Consider the following 17,401-nt stretch of genomic DNA (forward strand, 5'->3'; position numbering starts at 1 on the left):
TTTTTTCCTGTATTTTTTTTTTTTGGGGGGGAGGAAAAAGTAAATTACTAAATAGCCCCTACGCCTTACTCTTGACAACTGCAGAGACGCACAAACCAGGTTTCTAAACTAAAACAGACGTTTAAAAAACATTGCCATGGTTACAATTTCACCATTTTTACAAAGATGCCAATACCAAGAGGGGCATCAGCTGCCCCTCCAGTTACCCATTAATAACAGGGATGGTTTGAGAGGGGGACAGGCTGGATGGAGGCAGGAAGGGGCAGCAAAAGGGGCAGTGTTTCTCTGCAGTCCAAATAGTGCTCTTCCCATCTTCATGTTCCTATGGAAAGGCTGCAGGTTTGAGTTTGCTTTCTTTGCACAATCGTCCAGGAGCAAAGACAGTCCACACTGCAGGGCCTTCCGGTGTGAAAGCAGGCAGGGAGTTGGTGGGAAGGGGAATCCGGTGCATTTGTCCCATGCCCCAAGGCAAGTGGTGTTTTGCAGACCACTCCTTTCTCCTGATCTAGCTCATCTAAAGCAGTTGTTCCAGGTGGCTTTTACAAAAAAAAGGCCCAACAGTGCAAAATCCCGATGATTCAGAATTCCAATGTTTCTCACGCACAAACATGATGTATTGAACAGGAACCTTGTGTGAATGATGGGGCTTTTGCTATAACCTGCTTTGGGAACTGAAGATGGGGGACCAAACAGTTGCCAGTATGGTCACCTGCCTGCTTCCTGTCATATTCTAGACAAAAAAGACTGGATGCAGCATTTCCCTCCTCCATGTTCAGAAGCCACTAATCCAATACACACCCACACACCATTCCTTCACATGCCTTTCAGGGAGCCAAAGATCCACCGTTTTCTTATGTTGTTGGCTCCAATGTGTGCAGCAGAAACACTACAACATGAACCAAAGAGCCTGGAACTGCCATTTTTGCCCTGAGGTACAGTAAAAGTTGGCAGACAGCAGACTTAAGCAGCAGCCACAGAATTCTTTGAAAGCAGGTAAGACCAGCTGGGAGTAATTCACTGTCCAGCTTCCAGAGACATTTTTCTCTGCCTTCCCTAGCCAAACCATCCCCTAGCTGGCCATTTTACACTGGTTTACATCCATGATTCAAGACAAAAATGGGACGAGATTTCAACACACGATTTTCGTCATTTTGTCACTGTTGCTCTTCAGGTGGTCACCAGTGGCTTTCCAAGCTCCTCTACAAGTTGGCCCCACTTTCTCTTCCAGCAGCTCAAACAGAGGAAAGCACAGCACCAAGTTCCGGGGGGGGGGGGGAGCACAGTGGCTGCCATGAGAAGAGATCCCTCTGCCCACTGGACCTGGCGTTGCCCAGCTCACTCAGGGACCAGAAGCAGCTTCCTTTTTAAGCGACAGTAAGGAAAACCCCAACTCACAATACACAACGAATGCACCACAGTGTTATTTTTTTATGCAGCCATACAGGAGGTTGCCTTGGTGAGCAGGGATTAGCTCCAGAGCCTGCAAATCTTGAGTGCAGCACCCAACCGTGCAGCACCCAGGAACATAACTGGAGAAGACTTCAAGATGGAGAGGAAGGTGGCAAAAGGAGAAGGAGCAACATGGTCAAGCTCTCAGCCAAACTCCACTGGACATTTATCACTTGAGGAGGTTCTGGGAGAAGAAATCAAGGCTGTGTCTGGAGAGTTCCACGAGGTCAGCTTTATATGGATACTTCATATTCTCGTGTTTCCTGGGGAAAGAAAACAGACTCTGGTCAACGGCTGCCTTTGCTCCAAAAAGGGTGCCAGCTATGTCTTTTCAGGAGGGGAAATTGCTTAGAGCTTCAGACACCTGGTCAGAACTATTTTATTTCAGGGGGCCTCTGCACTCTGAATACTTCTCAGGGTTTTTTGTTTTGTTTTTTAAAAACCAATGTTTTGTTGTTGTTGAGTTTTTACATTCTTGAGGTTTTAAATTCATGTTAACTTTTAAAAGTTTGGGGCAGGAAGAAGGAGTCACACAGCTTCACTCCATAAAAGGCAACCCCTTTAGGGTATGGCAGCTCCTCCATTGGTTGGCCTGCTCTGATGTCACGGTACATTCACAGACATGCTAAGCACTGAGAGAAAACTGCCTGCCATCTTTGACAGAATGCTGGCAATCAGGATGAGGGATGGGGACTCCTCACTGAAGGCCGAAAGAATCATAGAATCATAGAGTTGGAAGAGACCACAAGGGCCATTTCCAAGGTTACATAGAATCATAGAATCATAGAATCATAGAGTTGGAAGAGACCACAAGGGCCATCGAGTACAACCCCCTGCCAAGCAGGAAACACCATCAGAGCACTCCTGACATATGGTTGTCAAGCCTCTGCTTAAAGATCTCCAAAGAAGGAGACTCCACCACACTCCTTGGCAGCAAATTCCACTGTCGAACAGCTCTTACTGTCAGGAAGTTCTTCCTAATGTTTAGGTGGAAGATGGTTTGTGGACTGCTGCTGCTGCCACTAGTAGGACCACAGACTGGAAGCATGCAGTGAGGCTGGATGTCATGCCTTGTTCTCAGACTACCAACGGCAAGTCTCTTGAGCAAATAAACCCAAGCTGTAACTTGGAGCTTGCAGGGCAGCAGTTGAAGAAGGAGCAAAAAGGGTTTTCTTGTGTGTTTCTTTGTGGCTGATTAGCTGCTCTCCCTGTGCAAAGATCAGAGGGGGCAGGGTTTCTGTTGAGGCAGGTGATTAGCTGTGGGAGGAGCTTATCAGAGCTAGCAGGGCAGCGGCTAGCAGGGCAGAGGCTAGCAGGGCAGCAGCATGCGCCTAGCGGCGCGTGCAGTTTCACCCATCTTTTAGATTTAGGGGAGCTAGTCTCAAACGTTTGTTGGGGGAGACCTAGGTTTTTTTGTGGGGGGAATTATTTGTCCTGTCTTCATGCTTTTTATGATGGAGGACCGCTGTAGCCACCCCCAACGACACGTTCTCAAGATGGAGGGGGAGGGAACAGCTGCAGTCGCCTGCGGTTCCTGCGCAATGTTTGCCATCTTGCCAATGGTTGCAGGCAGCTTTACCTGCAGCAATTGCCTGTTGATTGCCCTCTTAAAAGACAAAGTCCAGCAACTGGAGGAACGTGTAGCTATGCTCCAAAGAATTAGAGAGCTGGAGCTCTTCTTGGAAGCAACAGAGCACACCGTCTCCACCAAGGAGGAGACAGGGGACTCCCCTGAGAAGGAGGCTAGTTCACCAACACAGGAGCCAGATATATGGAGAAACGTGACTCAAAGAAGTAGGAGGCCCAGGGTTCGTTCTGATTGTTTAGAAATACACAATCGCTTTGAGGTCCTCTCCCCTAGCATGGAAGACGAAGAGCAGACTCCATTTGAGGATCTCTGCCTCATTACAGTCGATCAGGTATATGAAGACGAGCAGCAAAATCAGTCCTCAGGGAATGTGCAGGCGACCTTGGAACGGACAGCTCATGGAAGAACCCTGACCAAACCTAAGAGGAGGCGTGTAGTGGTGATAGGGGATTCCCTACTGAGGGGAACAGAAGCAGTGATCTGTGGGCCTGACAAGATGTCTCGGGAGGTGTGCTGTCTCCCCGGGGCTAAGATCCAAGATGTAACTGAACGACTGCAAGGAATCATAAAACCGACTGACAAATACCCCTTCCTCTTAGTTCATGTGGGAACCAATGACACTGCATAGCCTCCAGAAGATCAAAAGAGACTACGAGGCTCTCGGCAGGAAATTGAAGCAACTAAATGCACAAATTGTCATCTCATCTGTCCTCCCAGTTGAACGATGTGGCCCAGGGAGAGAGGGAAAAATAGTGGAAGTGAACAGCTGGCTTCGCACATGGTGTAAACAGGAACGGTTTGGATTCTGAGATCACGGACTGCAGTTTCTTGAAGATGGACTTCTGGCAAGTGATGGGCTGCACCTCACAACGGTTGGGAGAAATGTTTTTGCCAAAAATCTCAGAAATCTCATCAGGAGGGCTTTAAACTGACAAATGTGGGGGAGGGACTCAGTGCTCCTGAAGGTAGGAGTCTATCAATTGATGAAGATGATCATCCAAATGTCATAGACCAAATGGAGCAAACAGCACGCAGACCTAGTGGTGGGAGGAAAAAATCCTTAAATAAGAGACACGGGGGAATGATTAATGGACTTCAATGTCTGTACACTAATGCACAAAGCTTGGGAAATAAACAAGATGAGCTTGAGCTCTTGGTACAGCAAACTAAATATGACATAATAGGCATCACTGAAACCTGGTGGGATAAGTCCCACGATTGGAATGTAATAATGGGGGGATACAATCTATTTCAGAGAAACAGACCAGACAAGAAAGGAGGAGGAGTGGAAGGATCATTAGGCGCGAGTGATCATGCTCTTCTGAAGTTTACTATACAGCGGAAAGGAGCAGCCAAGCATACTAGGACTCAATTTCTTGACTTTAAGAAAGCCGACTTCATAAAACTTAGGGAAGTGCTGGGTGAGATCCCATGGGCAGTAATACTAAAAGGAAAGGGAGTTCATGATGGCTGGGAGTTTGTTAAGAGGGAGATAGTAAAAGCACAACGTCAGGCAATACCAATGAGACGGAAACATGGAAGGTGCCTAAAGAAGCCAGGGTGGCTATCTAAAGAACTTTTAACTGAGTTAAGATTAAAAAAGGATGTGTACAAAAAATGGAAAAGGGAAACCACCAAAGAGGAATTCAAACAAATAGCCAGCACGTGTAGACACAAAGTCAGAAAAGCTAAAGCACAGAATGAACTCAGGCTTGCTAGAGAGGTTAAAAGCAACAAAAAAGGCTTTTATGGGTATGTTCATAGCAAAAGGAAGAACAAAGAAACAGTGGGGTCACTCAGAGGAGAAGATGGTGAAATGCAAACAGAGGACACAGAAAGGGCTGAACTCCTCAATGCCTTCTTTCCCTCAGTCTTCTCCGATAAAGAAAACAATGCCCGACCTGAAGAATTTGGAGCAAATGATTCAGCAGAGGAAAGACAGACTAGAATAACTAAGGAGATAGTACAAGAGATCACATCTGCTGTGATGCTGTGACTTGGATGATGGACTCAAGGGCATCCTGATCAAATTTGCAGATGACACCAAACTGGGAGGGGTGGCTAACACCCCAGAGGACAGGATCACACTTCAAAACGACCTTGACAGATTAGAGAACTGGGCAAAAACAAACAAGATGAATTTTAACAGGGAGAAATGTAAAGTATTGCACTTGGGCAAAAAGAATGAGAGGCACAAATACAAGATGGGTGACACCTGGCTTGAGAGCAGTACATGTGAAAAGGATCTAGGAGTCTTGGTTGACCACAAACTTGACATGAGCCAACAGTGTGACGCGGCAGCTAAAAAAGCCAATGCAATTCTGGGCTGCATCAATAGGAGTATAGCATCTAGATCAAGGGAAGTAATAGTGCCACTGTATTCTGCTCTGGTCAGACCTCACCTGGAGTACTGTGTCCAGTTCTGGGCACCACAGTTCAAGAAGGACACTGACAAACTGGAACGTGTCCAGAGGAGGGCAACCAAAATGGTCAAAGGCCTGGAAACGATGCCTTATGAGGAACGGCTAAGGGAGCTGGGCATGTTTAGCCTGGAGAAGAGGAGGTTAAGGGGTGATATGATAGCCATGTTCAAATATATAAAAGGATGTCACATAGAGGAGGGAGAAAGGTTGTTTTCTGCTGCTCCAGAGAAGCGGACACGGAGCAATGGATCCAAACTACAAGAAAGAAGATTCCACCTAAACATTAGGAAGAACTTCCTGACAGTAAGAGCTGTTTGACAGTGGAATTTGCTGCCAAGGAGTGTGGTGGAGTCTCCTCCTTTGGAGGTCTTGAAGCAGAGGCTTGACAACCATATGTCAGGAGTGCTCTGATGGTGTTTCCTGCTTGGCAGGGGGTTGGACTCGATGGCCCTTGTGGTCTCTTCCAACTCTATGATTCTATGATTCTATGATTCTATGTAACCTTGGAAAGGGCAGCTCATTTCATCCAGTGACTCTGCTTACCATGTGGCCACTATGGAGAGGCCCAGAAACTACTGTGATGGAGACTTCCAGGGTTGCGCCTCCGGTGATGGCGGACTCCCTCTGAACTGGAGGGACAAGCTCCTCAAGAAACGGGTCTTTCCCGCTGCGGCGTAGCGGGCATCCTTTTGAAAATCACAGGCAGATGAAGCCTGTGACCGTGGGACTTGGCGGGCACCTTTAGCGCCCCCCCAACTCACCAAGGAACCCAGAAACGGGCTCCGAAGTGAAGAGGGGGAAGTGGCACTGTGCTGTGAGTCGACTGCTTTTTCTGCGGAGCGAAGCCGCACAGCCGTTGCCGGAGAGCGCTGCCTTTTTCCTGGGACAATTTGGCATTGAAATAACCAACCGTGAGTACTGGAACGCTAAATAACTGGATCTTAAACAAGTATTGGCAAAATAAAAGGAACTTGGACTTTATATTTATCCTAATTTGGTATTGAAACGGAAAAGGGTAAACAGGAAGTCACCCTTCCGTTCTCTGGTAGTTATAACAAAGCAAAGACAAAGTAAACTAGAGCCTTAAAAATCACTTTTAAAGGATCGTCTTTCACCATTTAAAACTGCGGAACCCCCCTTCGGAAGCAGGAAAAGAAGGGGGATTGTTACTGAGCTGTTTAAACCTGCGGAAACAAAGTCAAGCGAAGCATCTTTCCACCGTCCTGACCCTGGAGCGGGGTGTCAGATTTGGCGTTTGAAGCTCATTGACCAGAAATAAATGCTTTGACAGATAGTCTAAAGGAGGGAAACATTGTGATTCCATTGTTTCCTTTTGCTTTTTTTTTTTTAAAAAGGACAAATATGGACAGAATATCTTTAAAGAAGAAATTTTGTTGCTATTGTGCTTAAGGAAAAGAACAATCAGAAGTTTCTCCCTCTAGAGGGGAACTATGAAATTGTAACTAAATCCTGGGAACTTGCGGCTGTTTACTGATTACAACTGTGGGAAAGAGTTTGGCGACCTTGCAGGACAATGCCTTCAGAAGCACTGTTGGGTGCTCTCTGCAACATACGTGCCCTATTGGACCAGTTAAGCCAGAAGATGGATTTTATGATAAAAGCTGCTAGTGCCTTTGAGCAGGCAGTGGAAAATGACATGGAGCCCATTCAGGAACCAAAACAGGAGTGTGTCATGACAGAACAACAGAAAGAGGAGGACCCTGCTGAATCTGGGACGCCAGGGATGAAGGGACTCTCGGCCTAGCAGGAAAGTGAGCTTTTGGATTTGGCTAATGAACTCGGAAAGAACCAGACTTGGAAAGATAAAGTTTGGACTGAACTGGAAATGGGTGGTTGGATTGACCACCCTATGCAGGGATGCTTGGACTTTCCGAGTCTGGAAATGGGTCGTCAGAGGTTTGGAGTTGTTGGGACCTCCAACTTTGGAAGGAATCTGAAATATGCTTTAAAACATCATATGGAGCTCAGTTTGGACTATGAGAAAGGGGCTGATTTGTTGAAAAGGGTCAAAAACACTACAAAGCCGGAGTTCCACCAGTGAAAGGAAAATATGAAGAAGAGCTGCGAAAGGGACATGGAAGAGATTTGAAGGCCTCGGATATTAGGGCACCAGGTTAGTGTGCCAGACTAAAGGGAAGCAGAAAGGACTGACAACCCCGGGACTGGGGGGAGGGGATGCTGGAAGAAGATTGGTTTGTTTTTATCCTATTGTATTTTTCTTTTTGTATTACTATTATTAGAAATGTTTTATGAACTATTATTATTAGAAATGTCTGATGAATGTTGGGAAAATGTTGAAATGAAAGTACTTGGCTCTTGTTAAAATGTTTAAATAATATGGTAAAAAGGTAATGGTTATGAGAAGTTGGTAAAAAAGATTTAAGCTCTAAGATTATTTTCATAAGATAAAACAAGAATAGAGTAATGTAACAATTAAATACTATGAATTATGGATTTAAGTTTTAAGTATCAAGGATTCCTATAAGATAGGATGATAATAGAGTAAGGTAAAGTAAGGATAGAATATTACGAACTTTGAAAAGGATTTGCTGGGACAATTATCAATCAAGATACAAGAGATGGGAGGAGGAGGAGGTCGTGGAAAGAAGGTAATGGAAATTGGAGAATTTGAAAAGGATGGTTCTATTTTTGTTTTCTTTTTATATTTTTGTCCCCCCCCCTTTTTGTAATTTTGTCTTTTTTTGTGTATTTTTTTAAAAAATTCTTATGTTTTAATAAATATCTTTTTTTTTTTTAAAAAAAGAAACTACTGTGATGGCACATGGGGCAAGACAAGGGAGCATCATTGTGGTTCTTCGAGGCAGTTGAATGAGGGCAACATTCAGGACTGTCCTGAGACATTTTACTGCCTCACAATTGCCTCCACAGGGACTTGTGTGTTCTACGTGGAGCCAAATCAAGATGCTGCTTTCAATCCAGGAATCCGTCAACTCACCCCTGTCTCATAAATTGGGTTGTCATACTCTGTCTCCACTGTGATCTGGCTATATGGGTGAGAGTACATGAGGGGAAGGCGCAGGCTGGAGTAGTAGCGGCACCTGTGAGTTGGGGAGAGAGAGAGACACCAGAGAGAAGAGTCAAGAGAGCAGAGTCCAAAGGGATCCACTGAGCAACACTTTCCAAGCCCTTCCAGCAGCACTCGTGGTGGGTGCTTTTGAGGGAGATGATGCATTGATGGCCCAGGACTTTGGGATCATTGGAAGGGGGCTGAACGCCAGCTGCCCCAGGGCCCCTCCTCCCACTCCATTAGTTTGCCACAGATTGACATGTACCTCCCAGAGCACAGTGCCACAAAGACAGAGCAAGGGTGCTGAGGAAAGGTCCCTGAGAAGCCAAGAGCTACAGGTGGGCTGGCAGAAGCAGCCAAGCTGGCTCAGAAGCTGAGCCCTCCCTCCAAACGCCCCAAACGCCTCCCGAACCAGAGAGGGCACCTGCCACCACCCTGCCTTCCTACCTGGTGATGTAGACGTATGCTCCCCCCAGCAGCAAAGAGACCACAAGCACTGGGATGAAGATGGCCAGCGCCATGTTCCCCCCTTCCAAGGACGTTTCTGCGGCAGCTTCAGCTACTGAAGAGAGAAGTGCTGGGGTGAGATCCTGGACAGGTAAGCACCCCATGGGATTCTCTCTTGCAGGGCACCCAAGACTGACACCCAAGCTGCAGACTGGAGATTAGCCTTGAAATGGATTTCCCTCCAAGGGCACCACTAGGTGCTTAAGAGGCTTTGAACAGGCACAGGAAACAAATGGGTGTCCATGTTCCGTGCAAAGTGTCCTTTGGTCCTCCCACACAAGCCCTCTGGGAGCAGCCTCATCCCAGGGGGGAATGCAAGCAAGTTGAGGGGAAAGGCTGCCTCCCAACTCTGCCCTTCTAGGACTGGGCAAAGGGCAGCTGCCAAATAGGCACCTGAGCGAGTGTGAGAGTTTCTGCAGCTGCACCCACCCTGGTCTTTCATGGCTTAGGGAGATGGATGGCTAACACTCAAGACAGATCTTCAGATATCAGAAGACAATCTTTCCCACAATTAGCTCACGCTGAGGAAACACTGTCTGTCTGTTAAAGCAACAGAGCTTTCCCCTGCAGAGAAGAGCCCAGCTCTCTTGCCCTCCATTTAGCCAGAGAAAAGTAGGTCTGCACTCCCAGCCAGTTCCTGAATCCACAAGCTCAAGGATACAGTTCTGTCGGGCAGGAAGACGGAGAAAACCCTGGTGGTAATTTCCAAGAGCAAAGATCTTTTTTGCCTGCCCACACGGGTTGCTTGCCATCTCCCTGACTCCTGCTTACTGGGCCGTGGCTGGGAGAATGTCAGCTGTCACCCATCCCAATGTAGGCAGGCTGTGAAGGAATGGGATCTTGTACGCATATTACATGGAATGCATATTTTCTGTGTTTGTTCATTGGGAATTAAATAGTTACTTGGGAAACCTAGCAATTGCCCTGGGTCTGGAATCCACAATTCCACTGCTATCCACGGCAGGATATAAGGCATGCATATCTCAGAGGAGAGGCAAATTGAAAGCTCCCTAATTCCTTGCTCCTGGGGCCTCTGCGGGGAGCATTTGATGGACAAGGAGATGCTATAAGAACAGGTGGCTGGCCAGGAGGCCAATGACTGGAGGACAGCAAAGGAGCTTGTGGAAGATTCTGTCGAGCCTGCTGGATCAGGCCAGTGGCCCATCTCGTCCAGTGCCCTGTTCTCTCAGTGGCCCGCCAGAGGCAAGCCTACATGCACAAGAGCGCTCTCCCCACCTGTTGAGGCAGAGCACAGTCACTGCGGCTGGTAGCCATTGAGAGCTATCTTTAGGGAAGTGGGAATCTTTGGGGAATGGGCTTAGCGAAGGAGCAGAGGACTGCATTTAATCTTTGCTCTCTTGCTCTGTTGGGGAATTTTCTGATTTCCTGTAATTTTTTCTTTGGAATATCTTTTTCTTAAAAGATCTTACTTCCCCCCCCCCTTTGCATCTTAATAAACTTTTTGTTTCCTAATGGATTTGCCAATAAAGCACACATGACAGAAACTCCAAAGGAAAACTAATCTGGGTCCTGTTGACTCTGGAACTCGGGGAGCCCATGAAAATATTCTGCTCACCTTCTAAGGCATGCTCAAAGCTGTCTTGATTCACTGAAAGAGAAAGGCAGGTAGGTTAGCTTGGGGCTGCTGGATCCAGAGGCTGCCCCAGAGAAGATGAGGGAAAGGAGGCAGGCAGGCAGGCAAGCAAGCAAGCGGCTGCATCCTGGCCCCTCTCTCTTTCCAGGGGACAGTACCTTTGCAGACAGGGAGTGGCCCACTCCAGCGGGAGGGCTGCCCCAGAATACACTTGATGGTGACCTCTCCAATGAGCTCAAAACCCTCATAGCACATGAATGTCAGGGACTCCCCGGGCAGGTAAAGGCGCTTGTAGAGGATCTGGTATCCGTTTTCTGGTAGGCCTGGGTTCTCACAGGCGAGGGATTCTTCAGCTAGGAGGAAACACACAGAGGAGGAAGCCTTTGAACATTCTTTCCCCCTCCAAATCAGGTCTGCATGAAGCTTCTTTGGTTCAGGGTGCATGGATTTATTTCTTGCACTTAGCTCCCACCTGTGAGGCAGGTTAGGCTGGGAGGGGCAATGGCTGGCCCAAGGCTCACGGCCAAATCCGGGATTTGAACTCTGGTCTCCCAGGTCCTCATGCCACACTGCATGAGACAGAGAATGTTTTTTCCCAGCGGCTCAAGCAAGACTGGCTCCACAAAAGCAGTGTTGCTCTGCCTCTCCTGCCCCACAAATGTGTTAGAAGCATTGCCTTGCAACCTTCCCTGTGAAGAACGAGGGTTTTCTCACAGCAAAGGCCACAAATTAACCTGTGGGCTTGGAGCACCTTTTGGCAGCTGTTTGCAGGTGTGAGCCAAGTGCTTCTCCACCTGTCTTTTGGAGGGCTCATCCAACCACTTGCTGGCAACAAATATTGATTTGATGCTATAATTTGGCTCAGTTCCTGGCATATCCAGGGAAAAAAGATTTCTGGCACCATATTTGCAGATCACCATCTTCAAATATATGAAGGGCTGTCACACAGAAGACGGAGCAAGCTTGAGGGTAGGGCCTAAAACCAATGGATTCAAATGACAAAAATGGAAATTTTTACGCAGAGGTCATATGGCCATCTGTCAGGGATGCTTGAGCTGAGATTCCTGCATTGCTGGGGGCTGGACTAGATGACCCCCAGTCACCTCAAACTCTTCAATTCTACGATTCTAGATGATAAGGAAGAGCCCTCTCCATCCGAGGCCTTGAAGGGAGCTCCTGCTGGTTAAAAGAGATCTTTTTGAGCCCAAATCTATCAAGGACCTGGACCTGTTGAAGGCAGCTTCATATGGTATTCTTGTATTTATATTCAAATGCCAACCCACAGGGGTTGCAGTCCCCCACAACTCAACCGTGGCTTCTCGTTTCCAGGAAGTGTGTGAGTTTTGCATTAAGAGGGGTAAAGAGCCCAACGTACAAACACAGTGGGGCAGCCTTGAGGTCCAGATGGGTGTCCCCGTCTCGCGGCTGTAACAGGTCAGGAGAGAACTTCCTTCAAGAACGAAGCCCGGATTGCAGGTGTACTGGATTGTGGTCCCGACCAAGAGCACGGGGTCAGAAATCAAACGGGCTGAGTGCTCCACCTCCCCAGGGTCTGTGCAGTACATAACTAGAGGAGAGAAAGGAACAGAGTTAGATGAGAACTGGGGGCATCCATGGCAAGAGTTGGTCTCTCTAGCTTGCAGTATTGTAGGATGTGGAGGATTTCCGGTTTGAAATGCTTCTAGTCCTCATGAAAGCTTTGAAATCTGATGACTTTTCACCCTTCAGTTTGAAAGGTTTCAATAAAATAATAATAATAATAATAATAATAATAATAATAATAATAATAATTTATTTATACCCCACCCATCTGGTTGGGCTTCCCCAGCCACTCTGGGCGGCTTTCAACAAAATATTAAAATACAGTAATTCATCAAACATTAAAAGCTTCCCTAAATAGGTCTCCCTTCAGATGTGTTCTAAAAGTCTGGTAGTTGTTATTCTCTTTGACATCTGGTGGGAGGGCGTTCCACAGGGCAGGTGCCACTACCGAGAAGGCCCTCTGCCTGGTTCTTTGTAACCTCACTTCTTGCAGGGAGGGAACCGCCAGAAGGTCCTCAGCATTGGACTTCAGTGTAGAACGGTGGGGTAGGAGACGCTCCTTCAGGTATACTGGACCAAGGCCGTCTAGGGCTTTAAAGGTCAGCACCAACACTTTGAATTGTGCTTGGAAATGTACTGGAATGTGCTTGGAAATGTACTTTCAAGACTGGTGTTATGTGGTCTTGGCGGCCACTCCCAGTCACCAGTCTAGCTGCTGCATTCTGGATTAGTTGTAGTTTCCGGATCACCTTCAAAGGTAGCCCCACGTAGAGCGCACTGCAGTAGTCCAAGTGAGAGATAACCAGAGCATGCACCACTCTGGCAAGACAGTCCACGGGCAGGTAGGGTCTCAGCTTGCGTACCAGATGGAGCTGGTAGACAGCTGCTCTGGACACAGAATTGACCTGCGCCTCCATGGACAGCTGTGAGTCCAAAATGATTTCCAGGCTGCGCACCTGGTCCTTCAGGGGCACAGTTACCCCATTCAGGACCAGGGAGTCCTCCACACCTGCCCGCCTCCTGTCCCCCAAAACAGTACCTCTGTTTTGTCAGGATTCAACCTCAATCTGTTAGCTGCCATCCATCCTCCAACCACCTCCAGACACTCACACAGGACCTTCACCGCCTTCACTGGTTCTGATTTGAAAGAGAGATAGAGCTGGGTATCATCCGCATATTGATGGACACCCAGCCCAAACCCCCTGATGATCTCTCCCAGCGGCTTCATGTAGATGTTAAAAAGCATGGGGAGAGCTCAGAACCCTGAAGCACCCCACAAGTCTAGGGGTCTGAACACTCACCCTCCACTTTCTTAACATAGCCCAGGAGGAAGGAGTGGAACCACTGTATAACAATGGCTCCAGCTCCCAGCTCCTCTAGACGGGCCAGAAGGATGTTATGGTCGATGGTATCAAAGGCCGCTGAGAGATCCAGCAGAACTAGGAAACAGCTCTCACCTTTGTCCCTAGCCTGCCGGAGATCATCAACCAGCACGACCAAGGCAGTTTCAGTCCCATGATGAGGCCTGAATCCCAACTGGAAGGGATCCAAATGGTCCGCTTCTTCCAAGCGTGCCTCATTTAATGTACTGGGATGTGTAAGAATTGCCATTTATCTGTAGAGCTGTATTTTCAGGTTTTTATTGGTTGGGTTGCTATGCTTGGTTTCAGACAGTGTTTTTGTATGTTTTTCTGGGGGTCACTTTTTGAGGAAAGCAGATCAGAATGACAATAATAACACTCGTAGCAGAAACCACAGCTGGCTGAGCTCGGGCTTCTAGCTGCCAAATGGCAAGGCATCTTTGTTCACTCAAGCCCTTCTTGCACCTGCACAGCAATCCAAAGTGGGTCCTGGGAATCCCCAGCAGAGGCTGCTCAGAGCGGTCACATTTTATGCACATTGAACTGGTGTGATCTCAGCTACATGGAGCTGAAGACCAGCTGCTTGAAATGGCACAAGTTGAATCCAAGCAAGGCGGAGAGCTCAAGACGAGACTGTTGGGGTTCCCATGAGATCTCCTGTGAAGATCACTAGGCTTCTGGACCTGGTGTGCTAAGAGGCCCTTGATAGTTATTTACTGCACCCCACATTTTCTCTCCAAGGAGTTCCAGGTGGCATACACAGTTCTCCCCACTCCTCATTTAATCCTCACAGCAACCCTGCACGGCAGGCTAGGCTGAGAGGCAGGGACCAGCACCCAAGGTCAACCAGCTGAGTGGGGATTCAAGCCCTGGCCTCCCAGGTCCTATTCTGACATGCTGGCCTTGACCTCCAAGCAAGGCAGAGGCCTTAAAAGCTCCCTTTGTGCTGGTTCCTCTTGAGTTACCTGCTGCAAAAAGAGCTTTTAAGCTCTCCCCCAACTTGCTGGGCAGCTCCAAAGGACTTGGGCATACCTCTGTGTAAGATGAGATCGTACTGTGTAAACTGGGGGAGCCCCCTCAGCTCTGCTCTGCAAGGTGCAAGGCTTACATGGCAGATGCAGGGAGGGTTCCTCAAACCACGAGGAAAGACGTGTTAAGAGTCAGGAGCAGGGCAGACGCGGAGTCAGCACAGGTCATGCCACCCTTGCCTACATTGTGAAGCCCATACTTTTCTCACAGAAGGGCGGGTCGCTGCTCCAGCTGAGGTCCCACTGGCAGGTGAGGGTGTCACTCCCGACAATGTCGTAGCCTGGGTCACACTGGTAGGTGATCTTGGACTCACGAACAAGTTCTGCGTGAGATGTGGTCTTCCAGCCGTTCTGGATTTCAGGCAAGTCTGAACAGGAGTCATTCCGCGACACTTCTGTACCCGGAAAGAGAACTTGCAGTTAAAAAGCAGCTGGGTACACAGCTGGACCCTGCTCCTCAAGCACCTCAAATACCCTCTTAGCAGCTATTTGACAGCTGCAGGAAACATCAAGTTCTAGAGAAGCTGGAGGTGGAACTCTCAAAATCTGGGCTGCATCAACCTGGGCTTCTCTAACAGAACATTTTGCCTCCTTTAAGGAGCTTGTGCACACAGCTTGGATGGCACCGTCTCCAGAAGAGCTGCCCCGGTGATGGGATGTGCCCTGCTTAGAGCATTCTGTGACATCATAGAGAGCTTGCAGCAGGGATGCCAACTTGAATAAAATATGGGGGGGGGGCAAGTAGGCCCCACCCCACATAATCCATCACAAGATGCGGAACACACCCACACACCACTTGAATGGCAATGCCCATCAACTCTGGCAGCCCCTGGCCCCCTCAAATATTTTAGGGGGCCCCCCAAAGGGACATTGGCTCTTAGGAGTTGGCTCCTGTGGCTTGCAACACCCTCCCTGGTGAGAGGGAGTGGCAAAGCCAGAGGAGGAAGAAATCAGCGCTGTTGCTGATGGAAAGGGCTCTATGCTGTCAAGGTCTTGAGGCTGCCAAGGCCTTGAGAAGTGGGAAATGCAGATGGGGTGGGGGTGGGGGAAGCAGGCTGACAAAAGCCCATGGGACCAGCCAGGGGAACTCTGGGTCTCAGTTTGCATAGGGCCAGAGAGCCTGTGAGGACCATCAAGATGCAGCTGACCTCTGCTCACAGTGGCTGGGGAAGATGCAGGTCAGAGCCCAGAAACAGAGTCTAGGCAGCCACAGCAGATTCCATGCCCCTGACTGAGTTGGGAGGAGTTCCAGACAGTGAGAGTTCAAAGTCAAGGATTTGGCTGCAGGTCCCTAAATCAGCACTGTGGGTGGCCAGGCAGGATCCCAAGGGCCATGGATCAAGTTTGCACCACCATCCTCTGCGTTTTTGCTCTGGCCTGCCTGCCTATCTCTATCTATCATCTATATCTATCTATCTATCTATATCTATCTATCTATCTATCTATCTATCTATCTATCTATCATCTCTATCTATCATCTATCTATCTATCTATCCTCTATCATCTATATCTATATCTATCTATCTATCTATCTATCTATCTATCTATCTATCTATCATCTATCTATCTATCTATCTATCTATCTATCATCATTATCTATCTATCTATCTATCTATCATCTATCTATCTATCTATCTATCTATCTATCTATCTATCATCTATCTATCATCTCTATATCTATCTATCTATCTATCTATCTATCTATCTATCTATCTATCTCTATCTATCTATCATCTATCTATCCTCTATCTATCCTCTATCTATCTATCTATCATCTATCTATCTATCTATCTATCTATCTATCTATCTATCTATCTCTATCTATCTCTATCTCTATCTATCTATCTATCTATCTATCTATCTATCTATCTATCTATCATCTATCTATCTCTATCTCTATCATCTATCTATCTATCTATCTATCTATCTATCTATCTATCTATCATCTATCATCTATCTATCTATCTATCTATCTATCTATCTATCTATCTATCATCTATCTATCATCTATATCTATCTATCTATCTATCTATCTATCTATCTATCTATCTATCTATCTATCTATCTATCATCTATCTATCATTCTATCATTCTATCATCTATCTATCATCTATCTCTATCTATCTATCTATCTATCTATCTATCTATCTATCTATCTATCTATCATCTATCTATCTATCATCTATCTATCATCTATCTATCATCTATCTATCTATCTATCTATCATCTATCTATCTATCTATCTATCTATCTATCTATCTATCTATCTATCTATCTATCTATCTATCATTCTATCATCTATCTATCATCTATCTCTATCTATCTATCTATCTATCTATCTATCTATCTATCTATCTATCTATCTATCATCTATCTATCTATCTATCATCTATCTATCTATCTCTGTCTATCTATCATCTATCTATCTATCTATCTATCTATCTATCTATCTATCTATCTATCTATCTATCTATCTATCATCTATCTATCTATCTATCTATCTATCTATATCATCTATCTATCTATCTCTATCTGTCTGTCTATCTATCTATCTATCTATCTATCTATCTATCTATCTATCATCTATCATCTATCATCTCTGTCTACTCTGACAGGGTCATCTCAGGACACTTGCACACCACACAGTGAAAGCCCTTTGATAGTCACCTCCCAGAGCTACAGTTCCCAGCATGGTTTAACAACCCACCCCTCTTCACAAGGAGCTCTGGGAATTGTAGCTCGGGTGTGTGTGTGTGTGTGGGGGGGAGTGTTGCCTAACAAACTGCCAGGATTCTTGGGGAGGAAGCCATGGCTGTTTAAAGTGTTATTGTGGCATTTTAAAGGGAGGGTATGAAGGGGT

The 17,401-nt window shown here is 46.9% G+C and overlaps 1 protein-coding gene across 1 annotated transcript in view; it reads right to left on the reverse strand.

Annotated features, from left to right (window-relative positions):
* Positions 1-537: 537 nt before the first annotated feature.
* SEZ6L (seizure related 6 homolog like) overlaps positions 538-17,401 on the reverse strand; it is a 166,934-nt gene continuing 150,070 nt past the window's right edge. Inside the window, 7 exon segments of the mRNA XM_082203772.1 lie at positions 538-1,712; positions 8,438-8,540; positions 8,957-9,071; positions 10,593-10,625; positions 10,769-10,963; positions 11,986-12,177; positions 14,742-14,936. Coding sequence (XP_082059898.1) covers positions 1,683-1,712; positions 8,438-8,540; positions 8,957-9,071; positions 10,593-10,625; positions 10,769-10,963; positions 11,986-12,177; positions 14,742-14,936 — 863 coding nt within the window. The 3' untranslated portion in view covers positions 538-1,682.

The sequence above is a fragment of the Podarcis vaucheri genome (assembly GCF_965113315.1).
Source record: "Podarcis vaucheri genome assembly, chromosome: 16".
Lineage (NCBI taxonomy): Eukaryota > Metazoa > Chordata > Lepidosauria > Squamata > Lacertidae > Podarcis > Podarcis vaucheri.